This window comes from Hippocampus bargibanti, linkage group LG13 (assembly GCF_051943395.1).
Source record: "Hippocampus bargibanti isolate YZ-2025 linkage group LG13, ASM5194339v1, whole genome shotgun sequence".
In the NCBI taxonomy this organism is placed as follows: Eukaryota; Metazoa; Chordata; class Actinopteri; order Syngnathiformes; family Syngnathidae; genus Hippocampus; species Hippocampus bargibanti.
In genome coordinates, this window is record NC_142746.1 from 11,628,404 (window position 1) to 11,646,568 (window position 18,165).

The 18,165-nt window shown below is 39.8% G+C and overlaps 1 protein-coding gene and 1 long non-coding RNA gene across 5 annotated transcripts in view; both read right to left on the reverse strand.

Moving 5' to 3' along the window:
* Positions 1-4,563: 4,563 nt before the first annotated feature.
* Positions 4,564-18,165, reverse strand: part of LOC148889319 (zinc finger matrin-type protein 4) — a 70,888-nt gene continuing 57,286 nt past the window's right edge. For 2 of the 4 annotated variants that reach the window (XM_089012321.1, XM_089012319.1), the window contains 2 exons: positions 17,418-17,514; positions 15,365-17,294 (listed from right to left, as the gene is read on the reverse strand). In XM_089012321.1, the coding sequence (XP_088868447.1) occupies positions 17,267-17,294; positions 17,418-17,514 (125 nt within the window). In that variant the 3' untranslated portion in view covers positions 15,365-17,266. Of the gene's footprint in view, positions 8,571-15,108; positions 15,227-15,364; positions 17,295-17,417; positions 17,515-18,165 lie in introns of those variants that run through there. The other 2 variants (XR_016116927.1, XM_089012320.1) reach the window with 2 other exon arrangements.
* LOC148889320 (uncharacterized) lies at positions 14,324-14,620 on the reverse strand. Its single transcript, XR_016116928.1, has 2 exons — positions 14,490-14,620; positions 14,324-14,412 (listed from the first exon to the last, which is right to left on the reverse strand). It is a non-coding gene; the product is annotated as an uncharacterized LOC148889320 (long non-coding RNA).

Genomic DNA, 18,165 nt, shown 5'->3' on the forward strand with positions numbered 1-18,165 from the left:
TGAAATGTTTTCCGCAATCATCCAATTCAACACGCCCATGCCTTTACTTTTACTTTAAAGTATTGTCGCGATTTAATGCAAAGGCACAGTCAGTCTGTGTGTGTAACATTATGATTATATTTTTTGGGGGGTGGGATCTGGCTCAATGCTTATTTGAATTGCTGGTGACCAGTCTCAGGTGCCAGTGAGTGCAACCAAATTCAGCTGTGAAAGCCTCCAAGACACATGTAACTCAGCTGAGGGTAACTTGTATAGAAAATGGATTCCAAGAGAAACCTTAGTGGGGGTGGTCAAAAGAAGAAGACCATGAGTTTTGGAGAAGAGTATTACGTAACTCAGAGTCAGGCATATTCAGTGTCAGCAACATACTGGGACCAAAACGAGGCCCTGGAATATGGGAACTATGGTAGGAGGGGTGCAGGTGGCAGCAAATATGCAGGGATTCATATTTTAATGTTTTTGGGTTTTGGTGAGGGGGCGGGCGGTTGGGCGTTTAAGCTCTATAGTTAAGGAAATAAGGTAAGACCTATTTGTCGATGCTGGTAGTGGATGAGGCATCTGACATTTGTTGAAACCATTTTGTGAATGTGAGCATGTCAGGGTTTGACCAGGGGTGAACGGTGCCCATCAGTCAAAGGCAGCTGGGATAGAGTTCAGCTCATCCATGACCATAATGAGGAGAAACGCTAAGGCTAGTGAATGAATGGGTATTTTAGAGTTAATAAACAAAAACTTTCTATGAATCATGCAGTCATCTCACTTGATATGCCTTTACACATTTTTCACACATCATCAAATTTCCATTCCAGTTTCCTGTAATTGCATGAGCATCAATTTGACAACGGTGAGGGGAACTTTAACACAGATAAACTGTAGGGTGGTGAAGGAGAGACACCTGATTCTATGCATGTTGGGTTTAACAATCTAATTTAAGATGTAGACGGACATTCCGTGTGTGTGCGTGTGTGCGCGTGTGTGTGCGTGTGTGTGCGCGCGCGCGTGTCTGTGTGTTTGTTTGAGATTTTATTCGCCGGCTGTGGTCTTTGAAATGACAGCAGTCACTTGGGTGGTGGGGGTTGGGCGTACATCAGATGTAGTCGTCAACTGGCAGACACACTTATTACACTGGCTGTCCCCCTCCTGAGTAGAGCCCCAGATACATACAGGATCAGGCCAAATGCTAGTTCACTTGCCACACTCACTTTTTTCACAGTCGACGTCAGAATTGTGAGATGTGCTCAGATGCAGTCACTTTTGTGTTTATCTCAATGACACACAATCAGTGGTTCTATTGTTCAAAATCATCAATGCACTTGAAGATCCTGACCGGATCCTGTCCTTCAAAAAGTTATTGAAAAAGGAAATCAAAAGACAGCACAGAATGCCCAATTGTAAAACGTTCTCAGCATTGGCTCAACATTTACAAAAACTCCCTTAGCATCATCAGCCAAACTCATGGCAGCCAAAGAAGTATTTCCTGCCCAAAACTCACAATCATAAGAAATTACAGTAAAGTCTCGTTATATCGATATCGGATATATCGATAGTCCCGGTTATATCGATACTATTTCTATGCACGCACTGAGAAAATTACATGCAAACAGGGTCGGATATATCGATAGTCCCGGTTATATCGATATTTTTTCGGACTCCCTTGAATATCGATATAACGAGACTTTACTGTATATAATGTGGGTACCTAAAAAATGTGGAACAAAAAGTTGAACCTAGATTTAAAAATACCAGTAGTTCTCATTTGCTACTTTTATTTTAGCACACCGCGCATTTGAAGCATCATTCAGTGTATTTCAATATATTCTGTGAAAAAACATGGTCCCACACTGTCCACTTGTAAATAATAGAAAATGTCTTAGAAAAAAATACTAAAATTCATTCGCATACCTTCTGACTTGTATGACATTTTGAAGGGTGTTTAGCCGATGTTTGGATTTCTTGAATGGTATGTGTCAACTGCAGCTTCATCATCGTCAGTAATAAGGTGGTTCTTCTTTGGCACGACACAAACTGAAAGGAAAGTGGGAATGGTGTGGTGTCCTGTTTGGGATTTTTTTTTTAGGTTTGACACTTGTGTGTTTGAAAAAAAACGGACTGCAATTAACTCACAATATTTATTTTCTAGGCTGTTCCCCCGGCATGACCTTATAATGTACAGTAATGCAATTTTGATTTGGAATGGACATATAATACAATTTACAGTAGTGATGAAGCAACATGCGGCACACCCTTCAAGGTTATTTTTGATTTTTTTTAAATCAAGTTACCATTAGCAAGTGCAAAGGCACTTCCTTGCAGTCACTTTTATATTTTGCAAGACCTGAACTAAAGAGACAATTCTTGGGCTTTCAATGTGTTTATGACAGTAGGTCCAGCCGACTGCTATGACACTCAGAAGTCAAACGTACCGCACTTCAGTAATTATTTCTGTCATAAAATGTAATGTGCAATTTTTTAGTCAATTCCAGTGCAAAGTGCAAAGGCTGATTTGTGTGCAGATGATTTGTGTGTTCTTTTGACTTCAAGACGGCGCCGCGAGAGTGGCTGCCTTTCCAGCAGCTCATGAGAAAGTGTGTTTTTCTACTTTCATTCCTTTCATCACTTTGCTGCTGTGAAATGTAAATTCCTCCACTATGAGACTAATAAAGGCAAATCCAATCCAATCCAATGTTGATATTTTTGGTAGTGACTCTTCTTGGTAGTTTTTATTTGATGGTTGAACACACACACACACACACACACACACACACACACACACACACACACACACACACACACACACTCAAAATTTGCAGCATAACACAACTCAGGCATACATTTAGAGACATCAATATTTGAAATAATGCACCTGTGCCTTCAACACACGCGCACGCACACACACACACACACACACACACACACACACACACACACACACACACACACACACACACACACACACACACACACACACACTGCTTACCTCAGTAAAGGTGTCACTTGAGTGTTTTAATTAGAGCTCCTATCCCGAGCGGTGCAGCAGCAACAGCAAAAAGCTTTTTACCCGAGGAAAATGTTTGCACTTGGCAACGCGTCCTCATTTGAAAAACAGCACGGGACACATTTGGATTATTGCAGAAGCAAAACAGCGTGTGAGACAGCTTGTTGGCATTATCCAAAATTAAGGTTAAAAACGGTGGATTTTCTGTTAGTTATTTATTCATGATTTCATTTCATCATCATGCGGTTACATCATGACTCCTATCTTAGTCACAGAAGCCGATAGTGGCTTCTACTTAAGCACAGTCGTTGACCTCGAGCATAGATGTTTTACTTCGTGGATCTTTACGCTCATAAATCAAACCTGTAAACAATGTGATTTGGATTTTAAACCAAGTGTTACGATTAACTGCATTTTTTTTCTTTGAGGAGATGGCACAGTGAAAGTGGCTGCCTTTACAGCAGCTCCTATATTTAGTTTTTCTACTTCATTTTTTCTACTTCGTTTTCCTTTCCATAGTCTTTCATAACATAACTGCTGTGAAATGGGATTTTTTTCCAATGTGAGACAAATAAAGGTAATCTCACCTCATCTTGTAATTGCAGTTCTCCAAGTTCTCCAATTTTTCGTGTTCTTTCTGGTTAATAGTTTTGCATCTGAGGTACAGTAATGCCATCTTGAGCGTTTACAATCCTCCGTTTAAGAAAATAAATAAATTAACAAAAACCACATTGGTTACAATAGCAATGCTAAACAATAATGATATCCAAAAGTCGTATTGTGCTTGGTCAGAATAAACTTCCACCAACAGCATCATCACAATTGCTGCCATCTGACATCTTTTCTCTGTCTGTGAATATTTGCATGAGAAGTCTGTTTTTCTTTTTTATTTTTCTTTTATTTTGTTTTGGCAGTTTCAGGCCGCCAACCACCATCCCTCGTTTCAAATGTCGGCCGGGCTGCAAGTTTGAACCGAGCAGGGTTGGAGTATGCGGACAATGCTTTTTGAGCCTGTTGTGTGGAGAGGACTAGTATAGTGGAAACCTGCTGAGCGCTGGCTCGCGTCATCATTGTCAACAGTGCCAGCCTGTTGAGATTGCAATTTGTTTCTGCCATTTTAGAAAGCTTTATGTTATGTTTTGTGCTGCTGCGGTGCAACCGGCAGAGAGGGTTAAATTTGTGCCAATTTTACAAGATGAAAGATCATCTTGAGCCAAATTTTTGCCCCACTGTCAAAAAGCTCTTTTGTATTTGCCATTTGTGGTCCTTTGACAGGATGAACACTCAAAAGAGACCGATAATAGCTGTATCTTGGGTTGGGTTCCAATTGTTTTTTGGAATCAGTCATCACTTTCAATACAGTAGTACTTGTATTTATTTATTTCATCTCTGAAATACCAGCATGGGATATTTGCCGTTCAAGAGAAAACAACTATAATTTTCTGCGTTGCCCCCGAGCCACTTCATTCCTTGGAAATGTTAAGTGAAAATCCACTGACATTCAGTAGCCAACATATTCTTTTAATTCAAACAACATTGAACAAATCCACCAAGAGGAGTTTCTCAACAGGTGGCCCTGAGGTCAAATGAACATAGTCTCTTGATGAGGTGTGCCATCCACTTCAAGTAAATGAACAATCCATTTAAAAAAAATAATTTTTCGTACTGTGCCCTTAAATGTTGGTGTTTGCTGATCCTCCAAAACTGGTACGCATGATTTCCCCAAGTGAAAGCTTTAATTAACCTTACAAATGACATTTGCTCATCAGTGAATTAACCAATCTGAAAAACTCCACAGGCACAATGAAAACATTCGTTTTTTTGGAAAAGAAAATGGAATTACATACTCTGCCACAAGTATTTTTGGGGGGAAATAAACAATATTTTTAAAGAGTGATTTGGTGACTAAGTCATTTTAAATTTGGCTTTATATCTCCAATAAATGAAATAAAAGGAAGAAAAAAAGATTTTTTTTTAATAAATTGAAAGCCCACTACATACACCTCTATAAAAAGAAAAAAAACACCCTCCAGCGCTCCACCCTCAGCTGAGTAAATAACAGCCTTAGTCCACAGTTTCACAAAATATGTGATAATATATTTATTGCAAACTCTTCAATACTAATGTGTGAAAGTTTCCAACACTTACCAATGGTAATTGAGTGTAAACAAAAACTCACCACCGAGTCGAACTGGATACAGGCAAGGTCATCAATATTCATCAATCCGACACCATGCACCACGTCGGACTTACTGGATGGCTGACATTGTATTCTTCTTACTTTAACACACAATACCGCTTTGAATGTTGGCCATTAAGAATGTGCCATGTTGCTTGACTTCCCCGCCCGCTCCTTTCATCTCTCTGAATTTACTCAATCCGAAATATGAGACCACTGGCATCCGCGTCATTCACTGACCGCGTCGCTCAATCCAACTAGCAGGCTGTGTTCTTGGAGTCAATATTTATCGAAAGTGTCTCCGAAACACCGTGGCTATTCTTTCACGGTCTTTTCATCAGAGGTGTTACCATGGAAACGTTGCTGCAAGCACCAAGCTTTGAAGCGGTTCCCTCATTTGGACACAAGCGGAATGTACTTTTTCTCATCTTCCAGTGCCCTTAGCACCTTTTCAAAACATATCACAGCTGAGCTTTATGCTCTATTTGCATGCGGCACCACATTTTCTCCACAGTCGCCATTATGGATTATACCGGACCTCCAGGCCAAAGTATGACCTGCGGGCCACAACTTGTCAAATATGTAGTTTTTTAGTTTTGAAAGTTTATCCTATTTATTATGATGGGAAAAGTGTCTGAACTGTGAAATGGAAACAATAGATACAATATCGTCATGATGCCTGGTTCAGCTAACATCTTCCAGCATGTGTATAAACTTGAATTTGACTGTATGTCCATTTAGTTGTTGTCTTTTAATCCATCCCTTTAGCTCTGGCACTATAAAGCCCCTGTGTAGCGCGTCACTTCTCCATCATACACTCAAAAATCATATTTCTTCTCCAGATCCATGTCAGCATATTTATGTATTTATTTATTTGTCGATAAGAACACATTTTCCCCTCATCACCCAGTGGCTTAGTGCAGATAAACAATATGAATACAAAAATCCTTGTAAATCCACAGACTTGAAGCTATTCTGCTTATTTACATCCTTTTTTTGTTGCTTCAGCACAGTCTAATTTACAGAAGGTCATTTGTAGTTCATGCTTCTCTCACACAATGCACAAAGGAAAACATGTATTCATTTTTTCAAATGAGTAAAACATACCTCATCCGTAAAGAAAAGAATAGTAGCTTAGTGTCTTGTCGCCATTTCGGTCTTCCACTCGAACTCTTGGCGAATCTCATGCCGTCTAGCAACAGCACAGGAAAAGCAGAGCTTCTCGTCCCCCCACTTTTTAAAGTGCTACAAACAATTCAAATTTCACTTGACGTACACACTGCTAAGATGACTTATACACAATGTCAACAGTTCAGGTATCAAAAGGTGCCTCTATTAAAGAAACAGAGGTTAAACAGTACTAAAATTTTCCATTTTTGCCACTGATGTGTGAGCCACAATGCATTCTTAAGCTAACACAAGAGAGCAGCACTATTGCCAAAATGTGCAAGCAATCTACATAAAACAAGAAAAAAAAACATGTGAATGCAACCTTTTCCATGCATCGCGATACAGTATCATTACACATTGTTTGCTACATAGTTTGCAAGTGATGTTTTTCCTCTGGCTCTTGCAAGAAAAAGAAGTTAGTATACACATTGCCCTTTTCGGCAGACCATGGCAGGTTTTTTTTTATTTTTAGTTTGTTTTTGGTTGCCTTTGGACTGCTTTCTGACATCAATATTCAGCTCTGTAGGAATGTTTTCACTCACTTCAACACGAGTTTCCAGTTGAAAAGTCATTTTGTGCTGCTTTTTGTCGATCTGCCGCCATCGATCCAAGGCAGAATCACCTCAAGAATGGGCTGGGGCGTTTGATCAACCATTTGGTTGGCATCCCTTCCATCCGCCATACAGTTGTCACACAATGCCATGTCATCATGGAAGTTGAGGTCATTTGGGCTTTTCTTACCCAGGATTTTTGTTTATTGTGTGGGAATGAGTGGTTGTCATGTGATGTGAAAAAGGAGTCTGAAAGTGAGAATTGCATTGGCATCCACATAGTGAATGCTGTTCGTTTTCAAATGTGATTAAAAATATTCATACACTGGCCAAATGAAAAGCACAGATTATCCTCTTGATTGGGTTTTAGTTGGTTGGAAAGTGGCAAAAAGTGTGACGTGTATTTTTTCAAGGTCCTGCTATTTGCGCCATAAAAAAAAATTGGGGTTCCGCGTATCTTCATGTAACAACATGAAGTTATTGCTAGCGGGTGAAAAAGATAATCACATTCTTTGAAATATTTCAAGGTCACAAAGAAAAACAAAATAATCATGTAGGTACATCAGGTACCAAGACCTGACCAAAATGGAAAAGCAATATCTTCATTTTACATGGCACAATGAAACATTTTGTGTTTGTGTCGTGGAGAATGTGCTGGGATTGCACAGAAATGTAATTTATTTAATTTGCAACTTTTTATACCGTGCCTGTATAGCATCAGGACTTTGACTCAAGTCTCAAAATGTGATGAGTACAACTGCAGTTTAGTTTTTTCAAACCAAGCAACCAATGTTGTCTTGATTAAAAAGCCAAATGCTGCTTCACCATGTCTCAACACATGAGCAGCTCTTTTTATTAAATGTCACTTTAACAGTGCTTTTTACGACACGTAAAAAGAAAAAAAAAACATGGTTGAAATTTTAATATATTGATAAATATTATTTTATATTTTCAAAAAAATGCTTCCTCCGAATGAGACACCGTTAAATGAATGTCTCTACACATCTGCAGTTTTGTAAATAAATTTCTATGGCCACGATTTGGGAAATTGTCAAAGCATTCAAATTATTCATGCATTTTGGTCACTTGCTAGTAGAAAGTGGATGAATCGTTTCTCGACAAGGAGCTTGATAACAAATGTGAATAAAATGCTAACCAAGTCGAGATAAAAAAAACACAATATTTAATATAGTATCTCAAAAAAAATTGAGCAAAAAGACAGTTTATCACTTTCACTGAACATTTGGCCAGCATATAAATATTTTATGCTTTACTGTAAGTAACATTCTGGGCATTGACATCGTTAAAATCCAGGACGGTATAACACATTTTTTTTATTTAATTGTATTTGTTTTATTATCATCATTCGTATTATTCCTACTATTTATTGTATATGGCAGTCCACAGCCACATAGCCTCCGGTGGCCATTGGCGAACAACTCATGTCAAACACTTGGGTGCAGAATAAATCTTAAGAGATATCATGTAAGGTCACGGACATAAAAATAAAAATAAATAAAAATGTGTGCATGTTGCCAATGTGGGGACGCACATCTCAGACATACATGACCACACACGCTTAACACGCTGTTCGGTTTGTGACATATGGTAGGATTTCTGAAGTCCTTTAACTCCACGTCTTTCTTGAGTGGCTCACTGCTGTTGCTGCTTCAGGCTGCGAACAAACGAAACACAGAAAATAATTTATTCGTCTTGTTTGGTGTCAGAAGTGGTGCTTGCGTGGCAAGAATTGTCTGTTTTCGCCAGGCGGGAGTGGGAGCAACACGGATGAAGTCCACAAGGGAGAAACAATTGTGTTTGTCATACACTGAGGACCATGTCAAAGTAATCACATTTACCTTTCAATCTGTGTCACCTGACATTCTTAATCTAATTCATGAGTACAAAAGAAAACAAAGGCCTGAAAGGGAAAGTGGAGAAACTAATAGCAAGAAATCAAATGTCTTTCAATACTCTAGGTGAGCTATTGAAGCAGCAGTCGCTTTTCAAATTATTTCACCTGACTAGACTTGAAATTTTAAACAAAGAGCACAGATGCAATGCGGACATCCTCATGTTTTATTTGCATCGGAGGTCTCGCGATTACCATAAAGGCGGCCATTATCTCAAGCTGCTGCTGAGTGTTTGTCATAACGGAAGTCGCCATGAAATAAAACCCCTCACACTTAATGCAAAACAATTAAAATGAATTATGCCGGAGAAAAGCTACTTAATTACGCATTTGTAATCATATCCCTCCAGAATATTGAGATTTAAAAGATCCATTCTTGCCACTAATCCAGATCTTCGGAGTGCATCTAAATTTAATAAACACCAAGCCTGCTCAACTGGTGGGTCGTAACCCGAAATTCGTGTGGGTTGATGACTCTAGCACCCTTCGCGACTCTTGTGAAGGTAAAAAAGTATGAGGTGCAAGTGGAGGTGGTTTTCCAAATGGCAAATGCTGCCCCCTCATTGGAGGGAAAACATTGCCAGAAGTCTGAGCAGCTCTTTATCTGTACCCCCATCCAAGAAAACAAATCCCGAACAAATTCGGGAATGGCACTCCACGTCATATTTTCAATTCCCGAATAAATTTGGGAATGGCAGTGAATGAGTTAAGTTTGTATTTAAAATGGACTTAGTGTAGCATGCATCCCTTTTTGAAGTTAAGATACAACAGTGGTGATGGAAAGTGAATAATTTGTCACAGAATGAGAATTGAGACTACAAACGTGTGAAGGGTCGTTTCCATGTGAGTCGGGCAGAAAAAAAGAATAAATGAAAAATGAAAATGTAAGGCTGCAGCAATTGAATTTCAACTTGGTATCAGTTCATGAAGAGATAGAAGAGACTTTGGGAGCGGGTTCATTGTCGGGGCACGCTTGGTGGCGGCTTCACTCTGAGTTCAACTGCTAAAATAAACTGGAACTCAAAATGCTGCTCAGAACTTAGATCTGAGACGAAAAACACAAGCAAACTGACTTCCATATTGTATAAGCTTGCGCTGCATCCAAATCGCACAGCTTTTTTTCAGTCTGTTATTGCACTGATAGAAAGGGCAATTGGGCAGCCATGATGCCTGATTCTGTGTCCTATTTTATTTATTTTTGTTGTTGTCAAACGTCTGCCCCAGTCTCTTATTGTGTCCCATGTCCAGAATGATGCAGTCTTGCCCTCGGACTTGAGCCCAAAGCGTTTAATCCAGCCTGACAAACAGTAAAAGACAAGGTGTAGGGGCCACTGGTCAAACAAATATGAGCAATATAGCTGCTGCCAGCTTCTATAAAACATGTGTCCGCACATTCCAATTAGGACGCAATGGAGTGGTGCTATTTTCACAAGGTCACGATATGGGCGCATGGACGTGGGACATTTTATTCTGAGTATACAGAAGCAAACGCTCTCCTCGTATCTCACTCCATTGCCTCTGTGAGCAAAGATAAAAGCCGACAATGTGAGTGAAATAGTTGCCAACCGCCTCACATTAAAATTTCCAAGTCCCATGGCCGTTTTTAACACGCAGGACTTCAACTCGGAGATGATAATACACTATATTAAATACAGTGAGGGAAATTGAGGGGTCACTAAAATGTTGGATCAAAATAATGCCTATTCCAAAAATGCTGGGTCTCCAAGCATGACAACGACCAGAAACAAGCCGCCGGGGCAGATGAGTTAGCTCTGGAAGATGCACAGTGAAGTTGCAGCGTGATCTCGTCAGTCTCCAGACCTTAAGCTGACAGAAAACCCAAGATGCAGAAGGCTTAAGTTTCTAAACAGTAGACAAGAAACTTCTGTTTCAGTTCTCGTTTTTTTTTTTACATTTTACAAACTCTTCAGGAGGTAAACTGCATGCTGGATTCATCTAAGGTCGGGTAATTGGCGGAGCCATTCGAAGGCCTTCTACATTTTCCTCCCTGAAGCAGTACTTTGTTGTGCGGCTCGTGTGCTTTGCGTCATTGTATACTTGCAATGTGGAAGCCCCTCCCGGTTATTTTGGAAGCAATTGGCTGGTGACTTGACAATTCAACCTGCTGCTACTTGACTGCTGCAATTGACCTTGCCGTTCGAATACATTTGGTGCCGACGGAATGGAACAAGATGAATTTGTTTTTAAGAAAAGTAGATTATGACAGACACTTGTGAATGCATGTGAACACGCCTTCCCATTAGCTGGTCAATCGCAAGTCGTTTCTCTCACTTAGCACTTGCCGCCCTCTCTGCGCTCGATATCCACCTCCAAATAAATGTGCATTAGCTGCTTTTGCACTTTGGATGTACGCACCCGCCCTGATGCCAAATAATTATCAGGGTGAGCAGGATAAAAGGATTGTCCTCCGAGACCTCACCAGCACCGCCTCGGGGCTTTCATTCACATCAGCATCAACATTGCATTTTGGCGCAAATATACAAGCATCCCTTTGGAGTCAAAAAGATTATATCAGGCCAAAGGTCGGAAATCATGTCACAACCCAGCATGCAAAAGCTATTTATTCCTCACGAGGGATGCAAATAAAATGAATAGATATGATTTGATCTGTCATTTTATTGTTTGTACTGAACTTCATTATTTCATATTCAAAATTAAATGAAATGTCACATTATATTTGTTTGGATTATACTTTGTAAGTCTTGCAATGGAGAAAATTACATTTCACAGCAGAAAAGTGATGCAAGTAAGAGGAAAGGATGTAGAAAAACAAAATACAGGAGCTGCTGTCAAGGCAGCCTCTTGAAGTAAAAAAAAAGTGTGACATAACACAAAACACACAGACATTCATTCATTCTTAAGCACTTGGTTGCACCCTGGTTGTATCAAGCAGTTCTAGATTAAACAGGAGAGGATCGAAGCATCCTTTTCACCAGTGGATCAGGCATGTTGTGGTGAAATGTGCAGTCTGCTACAAGCTAAATGTTGAAAGCAAACACGAAGCTGTAGCATCCATTGACGAAAAGCGACTGTCTTATACCTCCTGCCCACCTAAATACGCTTCAATTTCAAGCTGCGACAATTCCACAATTCCAATAGCACCAACCTTTCCGCTGAACAAAGCGGGGCTGTGAAAATGGTGCCCATTGCAGGCGCAAAAAAAGCACAATCGCCCCAGCGCTGTCCAGGTGCAATAACCTAATGATGGAAAACAAAAAATGGCCTACAACTCATCCTTACTAGTAGCTTTTTGGTTGGTTCTCACGGAGGAATGATTTTACTGAGTTCCAAAATACTGCACCTTTTCATTCCTGGGTTCAACAGTCAAACTTCTTTTGGCAGTTTTTTTTTTTTTTTTTTTTTTTTCCCACAGGCTCTCGTTAAGCAAAAATTATTTGTATTATGTTTTACGAAAGCTACGTCTGAAAAAAAGTTAGATTTGCTATGATTCTAACTTCCTCTGCAGAGGCAGCAAGCACTTTTGAAACTACATTTCCATTCGCATATAACACTTTTTTTTTCATTTTTTTTATTAGTTTTCCTGTATCGGTACATTTGTTCTTCACACTGTTTTGGCTATCGGCGGTGACTCAGACAGAAGCTAAATGACGGAACGATGATTCTAACCACTGGCAATTAAAGTGACTCATATACGGCGTCAAAAGGCATCAAACCGGAGTGAACTGTCCCGAATTCAAACATTTTGTATCATAATTGAAGTCACTCATATCATGTTACGTAAGTCGAGTAAGTCGAATGTGGTCATAAAGTGAATCATATGGCATTGTCATGGCAGTATAACGTAACATTATTTTTTTTTCCCCCCATAGCAAAAGTTTACAATGTAACGGCCAGCTGTGCCTCTTTAATACGTTCAGGTAAGTACCCGGGCATTATTGCAACACATTGTGTAGTGAGAAAATGGCCTGCCAAATAGATCTAGTTATATCTCTGCTGTTATCTTCCAAAACAGCTCCAATTACAGCGAGCAGTCTGCTGTGGCAGTGCAGAGGGAGGACAGAGTGTTGTAAATGACCTGCAGCTGATGGTGAGCAAAACAGATGCGTGGGACAGATAAAGAATGCTGGCATATAAACACATCCAGCTGTTTCGAAGAAGAGCAAAATCTGTTGTGGCGTTACCGGTGACACATCCCAAATATCCCACACGCTCAGAGCCGTGAGGAGAGGTAGAAGACCTCCGTTTTTATGAGCTGGGCTGTACATGTTACCTTGTGTCCACATTTGCTCTTGAAATTGGAACTCAATTGTTTTTAGCGAGATATTGATCGAGTGCGTCTTGATTGGATTTAAAATTCACCTTTTTAGTTTTGGGGCGCTGATGGTTTTGTGGTACACACACAGGACTTGTGTACGGGCAGTGTGGCATTGATTTTCATTTAGTGACTACATGTGGATGTGATAAGATAAGATGAGAAAACCATTATATGTTTAACAATGGCGGAATTTGCATGTGGATGTTCAAACATGGGTGTGAAGGGAGGTTTGTCTCAATATGCGGTATTTGACTGAACGACGACCAGTTCAGTATCTTGTCCGTTGCAGTAACTACCAGTGACAATGTCAAAGTCAGCTTTATTGGCAAATATACTAATATGCATGACATACAGCACATATGAAATTACTGTCCTCTCAGACCCAGCATTTAGGATGAGCAATGTTAAAAATGAATGAAGAAATAAATTTGGGTCATTAGTTTGCCTCATCAGAACAGCCCTGCAGTTTTGGTGAGCAACACTATTGAACCTGGCTGATCTCATTTCTTGTTGTCATGTTAACAGTTCCTACGTGAAGGGAACCTTCTCTTTTCGGTGAATTCAATCGGGGCAGGGGCACTGTCTCTCATCGGGAGGCATACACAATTTGAGGAAATAAAATATGAGATTGAAAAGCTATTGTTCATCACTATTGGTTCAACAATGTCTGGTTATTTGTTTTTGATTCTCCAAAGCTGTTCTTTTTGGGAGAACAAAACAAGACATTATTGAAGTAAATGTCCATATATTGAGGGGTTATAATAGTGACAGACAATAATCCATCAACTGTGTGAAATGGCTTGTTTTGCGATTGTGTCTTCAAGCAATTGAGGCAAAATTGGGCACAATTTTTGCCTGCAGATGCACTGCTGGATCAATCTTAACTCGTTGAGAGTGCAGAGATGTCGGAAGTGGGACAATGAGCAGCACAGAGCTTTTGTCAGCCCAATATACCAACAATTTATTATTAAATTTACAATTACAGTGAGACCTCAACTTACGAACTTCATTGGTTCCCAGACAGAGTGTGTAAGGCGAAAAGTGTGTATCTCAAAAAAAATTCCCATAGGAAACCATTAAAATGGGAATAATCCGTTCCCGGGTTTCCATAAAATATACTTTTCAACTAAATCCTTAAAGCCTTAAAACTACACACAACATACCTTATTCTATGTATAATAAATGTGCTATTGTATTGTAATGAAAGAAATACACTGCATTGTATCATAAAATCACTTTATTTGCATTTGTGATGGTCATTTATGGCTTGATGGAATGGCGTTGCAGGTCGAAGGTCAAAGGGAGTTGCTGTTTGGAAAGAGAGGCGCATTACATGACGACTGTAATTAAAGAAATAAACTGCTGTAAAATAAAGTTTTATTTACCTTTTTGATGGTCGTTGATGGCTTATGGAAGGAGAGTCACCTTCCATAAGGACTGTTGGTAACTTAACCTCTCGTGTTGTTCGGTCATGTGCTTCCGCCGAAGATCACTCCGCCAGCCGTGGTGGGTGTGAATTATGAAAATAGTGGTTATTATAAGGTTTAATTTTCATAAATTTGACGTTTGTAAGACAAAAAGTTTGTAAGTTGAGGTGTTTGTAAGTTGAGGTCTCACTGTATATATATATATATATATATATATATATATATATATATATATATATATATATATATATATATATATATATATATATATACAGTAAAGTCTCGTTATATCGATATTCAGGGGAGTCCGAATAAATATCGATATAACCGGGACTATCGATATATCCGACCCTGTTTGCATGTAATTTTCTCCGTGCGTGCATAGAAATAGTATCGATATAACCGGGACTATCGATATATCCGATATCGATATAACGAGACTTTACTGTATATATATATATATATATAAATCCGCGTCTCACCCACCATGGGTGGTGTCTGTCCCCCATTTTAGCTCGGGTCATGTACCAGAGGCCAGGAAGCTTGAGGGTTCTGCGCAGTATCCGTGCTGTTCCCAGCACAGCGCTTTTCTGGACCGAGATATCCGATGTTGTTCCCGGGATCTGTTGCAACCACTCGTCGAGTTTGGGGGTCACTGCCCCGAGTGCTCCGACCACCACAGGCACGACTGTCACCTGTATATATATATATATATATATATATATATATATATACACACACACACACACCCGTGTTGCAATGTCAAACAGCATTTCCACCAAGTTTCAACCAAAGTCATCAGCTTTATGATTTCTAATTCATTTATTCCTACAGTTCGACAATTACATCACCCTCAACAAGGGGCATTTCACATGTGCACAGTGGACTCATATTAACGGCCTCCCAGATTTTAAATAACAGTGAAGGTAGCAAACACATTACATACCAATGTGTCCATATGACAATAACAAAAATCATAATTCTCAGCTCTGATTTTGCTGTTTGACAGAATACCTTTAAATTAACATCCAGAATAACTGTGATACTAATTGTGTTTAAAAGTAACCCCCCCAAAAACACACATACAGTACAGATAGAGGGTTTCATCTCTCCCACAAGTACATACACACATGCGCGCACACACACGCACTCACACAAGTTGGATCCAGTCAAATGTCGCAATTCCCAGATAAATCGACTTCTTTCGAGTCCAGACTTGAGAGCACCGTGTCTAAACCGGTTATATATCAGACTACTCTCATCCGGCGAAGGACTGTCTTTTCCTGATTTCTGTCCAACATTTGAGCCTCCCAGCTCACAGCAAGACTGAGACTAGCTGTAATAATTGCGTCTCCTCTTTGAACCTTTAAAAAAATGTTTTCGCACACGCCTTCATGTTCTGTCTCTTTTGCACTCCCTCTGCTCGTTTGCTGCCGACACCATCTTGGTGCTGTGCCGCATCTCCCTGGCCATCTGTCTGACTTTGTCCGCGGCATGTTCTGCCTCCGCTGTGTTTCTCATAAACAACTCTTTCAGTGTCTCACCATCCTTCTCCGGTTTACCGCAGGAAATGTGACAAAACTGAGATTTATGACCCTGCCGCCTTCGATTACAACAGGCTTTGCAATGTGATCAGCCTTCAACCTTGCCAGCTTGGATATCCACAAGCAGGCTTTTGCAATTGACTTGAGTCCTGATGCAAAGCATTATGTCAGCTTTTCACGCTAGTTACTCGCCGCTGATGGATTTCCTTCTCCGTTTGTCACTCGTGATGAATATCTTGAACGCTTTGTAGGTTGTATTAATCTTTTCAGACTTTAGATCAAACATCACTTATTGTTAGTGTTCTTTTTTTTCCCTTGTCGAACGTCCACAATATTAATCGTGTTTTGATCCTGGCCAGTATTGAATAGAGCCACAGATGGATCTGAACATTTTTTTTAATATCTTTCCTTGCCTTTTTCAGTGAAGCTATTGGAAAAAAAAGAAAGAAAAATACTCACAGCAGGGTGAATATGCAGTCATTCCATAGCATTATTAAATCCGATGATTTGTTTGATGAATTAGAATATTTTAATGTAATCCTGGGCTTCAATCTATGTATGTGTTCTGACGGCATAGCGAGTAATTCCCTAATGAACTCGTCAGCAAAAAGTGTGCAAGAACAGCAAAAAAATGAACAATTGTGAAAGCAACAGACTGTGTCCATGGACCCTGTTGCACAGCAAATATGAATAATGATGTTGCCATTTTCGGGGGCATGAAAACATTTCAAGATGCAGAATTAAATACTGTGCAGATAAGTCGACATGTGGATATGAAATCCAAAGTGCCTACAATTACTCCCGTTGCTATCTTGTGGTAAATGGATGATATCTATTGATTTTATTCCAGTATTTTGGCAAATTGATACCTTTTGGTTTAGAGACAACTGACCACAAACCCATTCTATTATTTTTTTACTTGACGTTGACATGCTAATACTGTATCCTGTCAAAAAATGAGATAACCATGACAATATAAAGTCTTTATGAACCCTTTGCAGACAGTGCGCCAATGTTCATTACTTTCTGGGAAAGAATACTTCACCGTACAATAACAACACAATGAAAGTGATGTCAGCAAGTTTGCAAGCTATTAATTGCGTAACCGCTTTCCATTTTTGCATGTTTATCACACTGCTGTCAAAACATTGCTTGGCTCTCTGTAGGCCACAAATGAGATCTGACTTCGCCTCACTTCACCAGCCAAGAAGCCATCACACTGAAAACACACACACATAAACACACAAAATCACAAGCGAACACACCCACACCTCCTCTTATTCAGATCAAATGCCTGGTAGGTTGTTTGTCCTCACACGCTACGATAAACCGTTGTACTCACTTGTTCTGATGTTTGGAGCCCTGGAGGTGTGCATGGTACTGTTCGATGGAGTTGAGGACCACGCTGCAGACGCTGCAGGAGTAACTACTGCGCAGCCCTGGAGAGACATCAAAAACAGTCACACTTAATTTCAAGGGTGCTTATAAAGAAGCATATGCTCATTGAAAAAAAACCCTTAAAGGACAACCAACATCACTTTTTGGTTTCCTAATAGACATCAGAAAAATGTTTTATAGCATCGAAAATATCCACAACACGCAGTATGATATTTTTAGTGAAATGCAAACCACCAATAAAAATGACTTAAAGTGTCCAAAATCTGCAAAAAAAATGAACCCGGAAGTGGCCAGTTCCAGAAGGTCCCACCCCCTTGTTCGTGGCGTCACCGCAAGATGTCTTGCCTTGCTGGAGAATCAAAACAATGGCTTCAGATTCGGAGAATATGCTTTCTTGTTACTCATCCAGTTATGAATATGATTCAAATAGTTCTGAAGAGGAAAGCATACATGTTTGCAATCGATTAAATATCAGCCCGTTTCCACTGGCTGATTAATTCCTTACACGGAGCTTTGTTGCCCTCTTCTGCCTCTTCTTGGTGCAACACGAAGTTTTCAGAAAAAACAAGTACAGCAAAATGCATTGACGTGATGAAAGGACTGCTACAATGTGTCCTTTTTTTTCGGTCAGGGGCGTACCTTCAGTGACATAGGGTGAGGACTCGTCACAAACTCAAAAACAAGACTTCAGG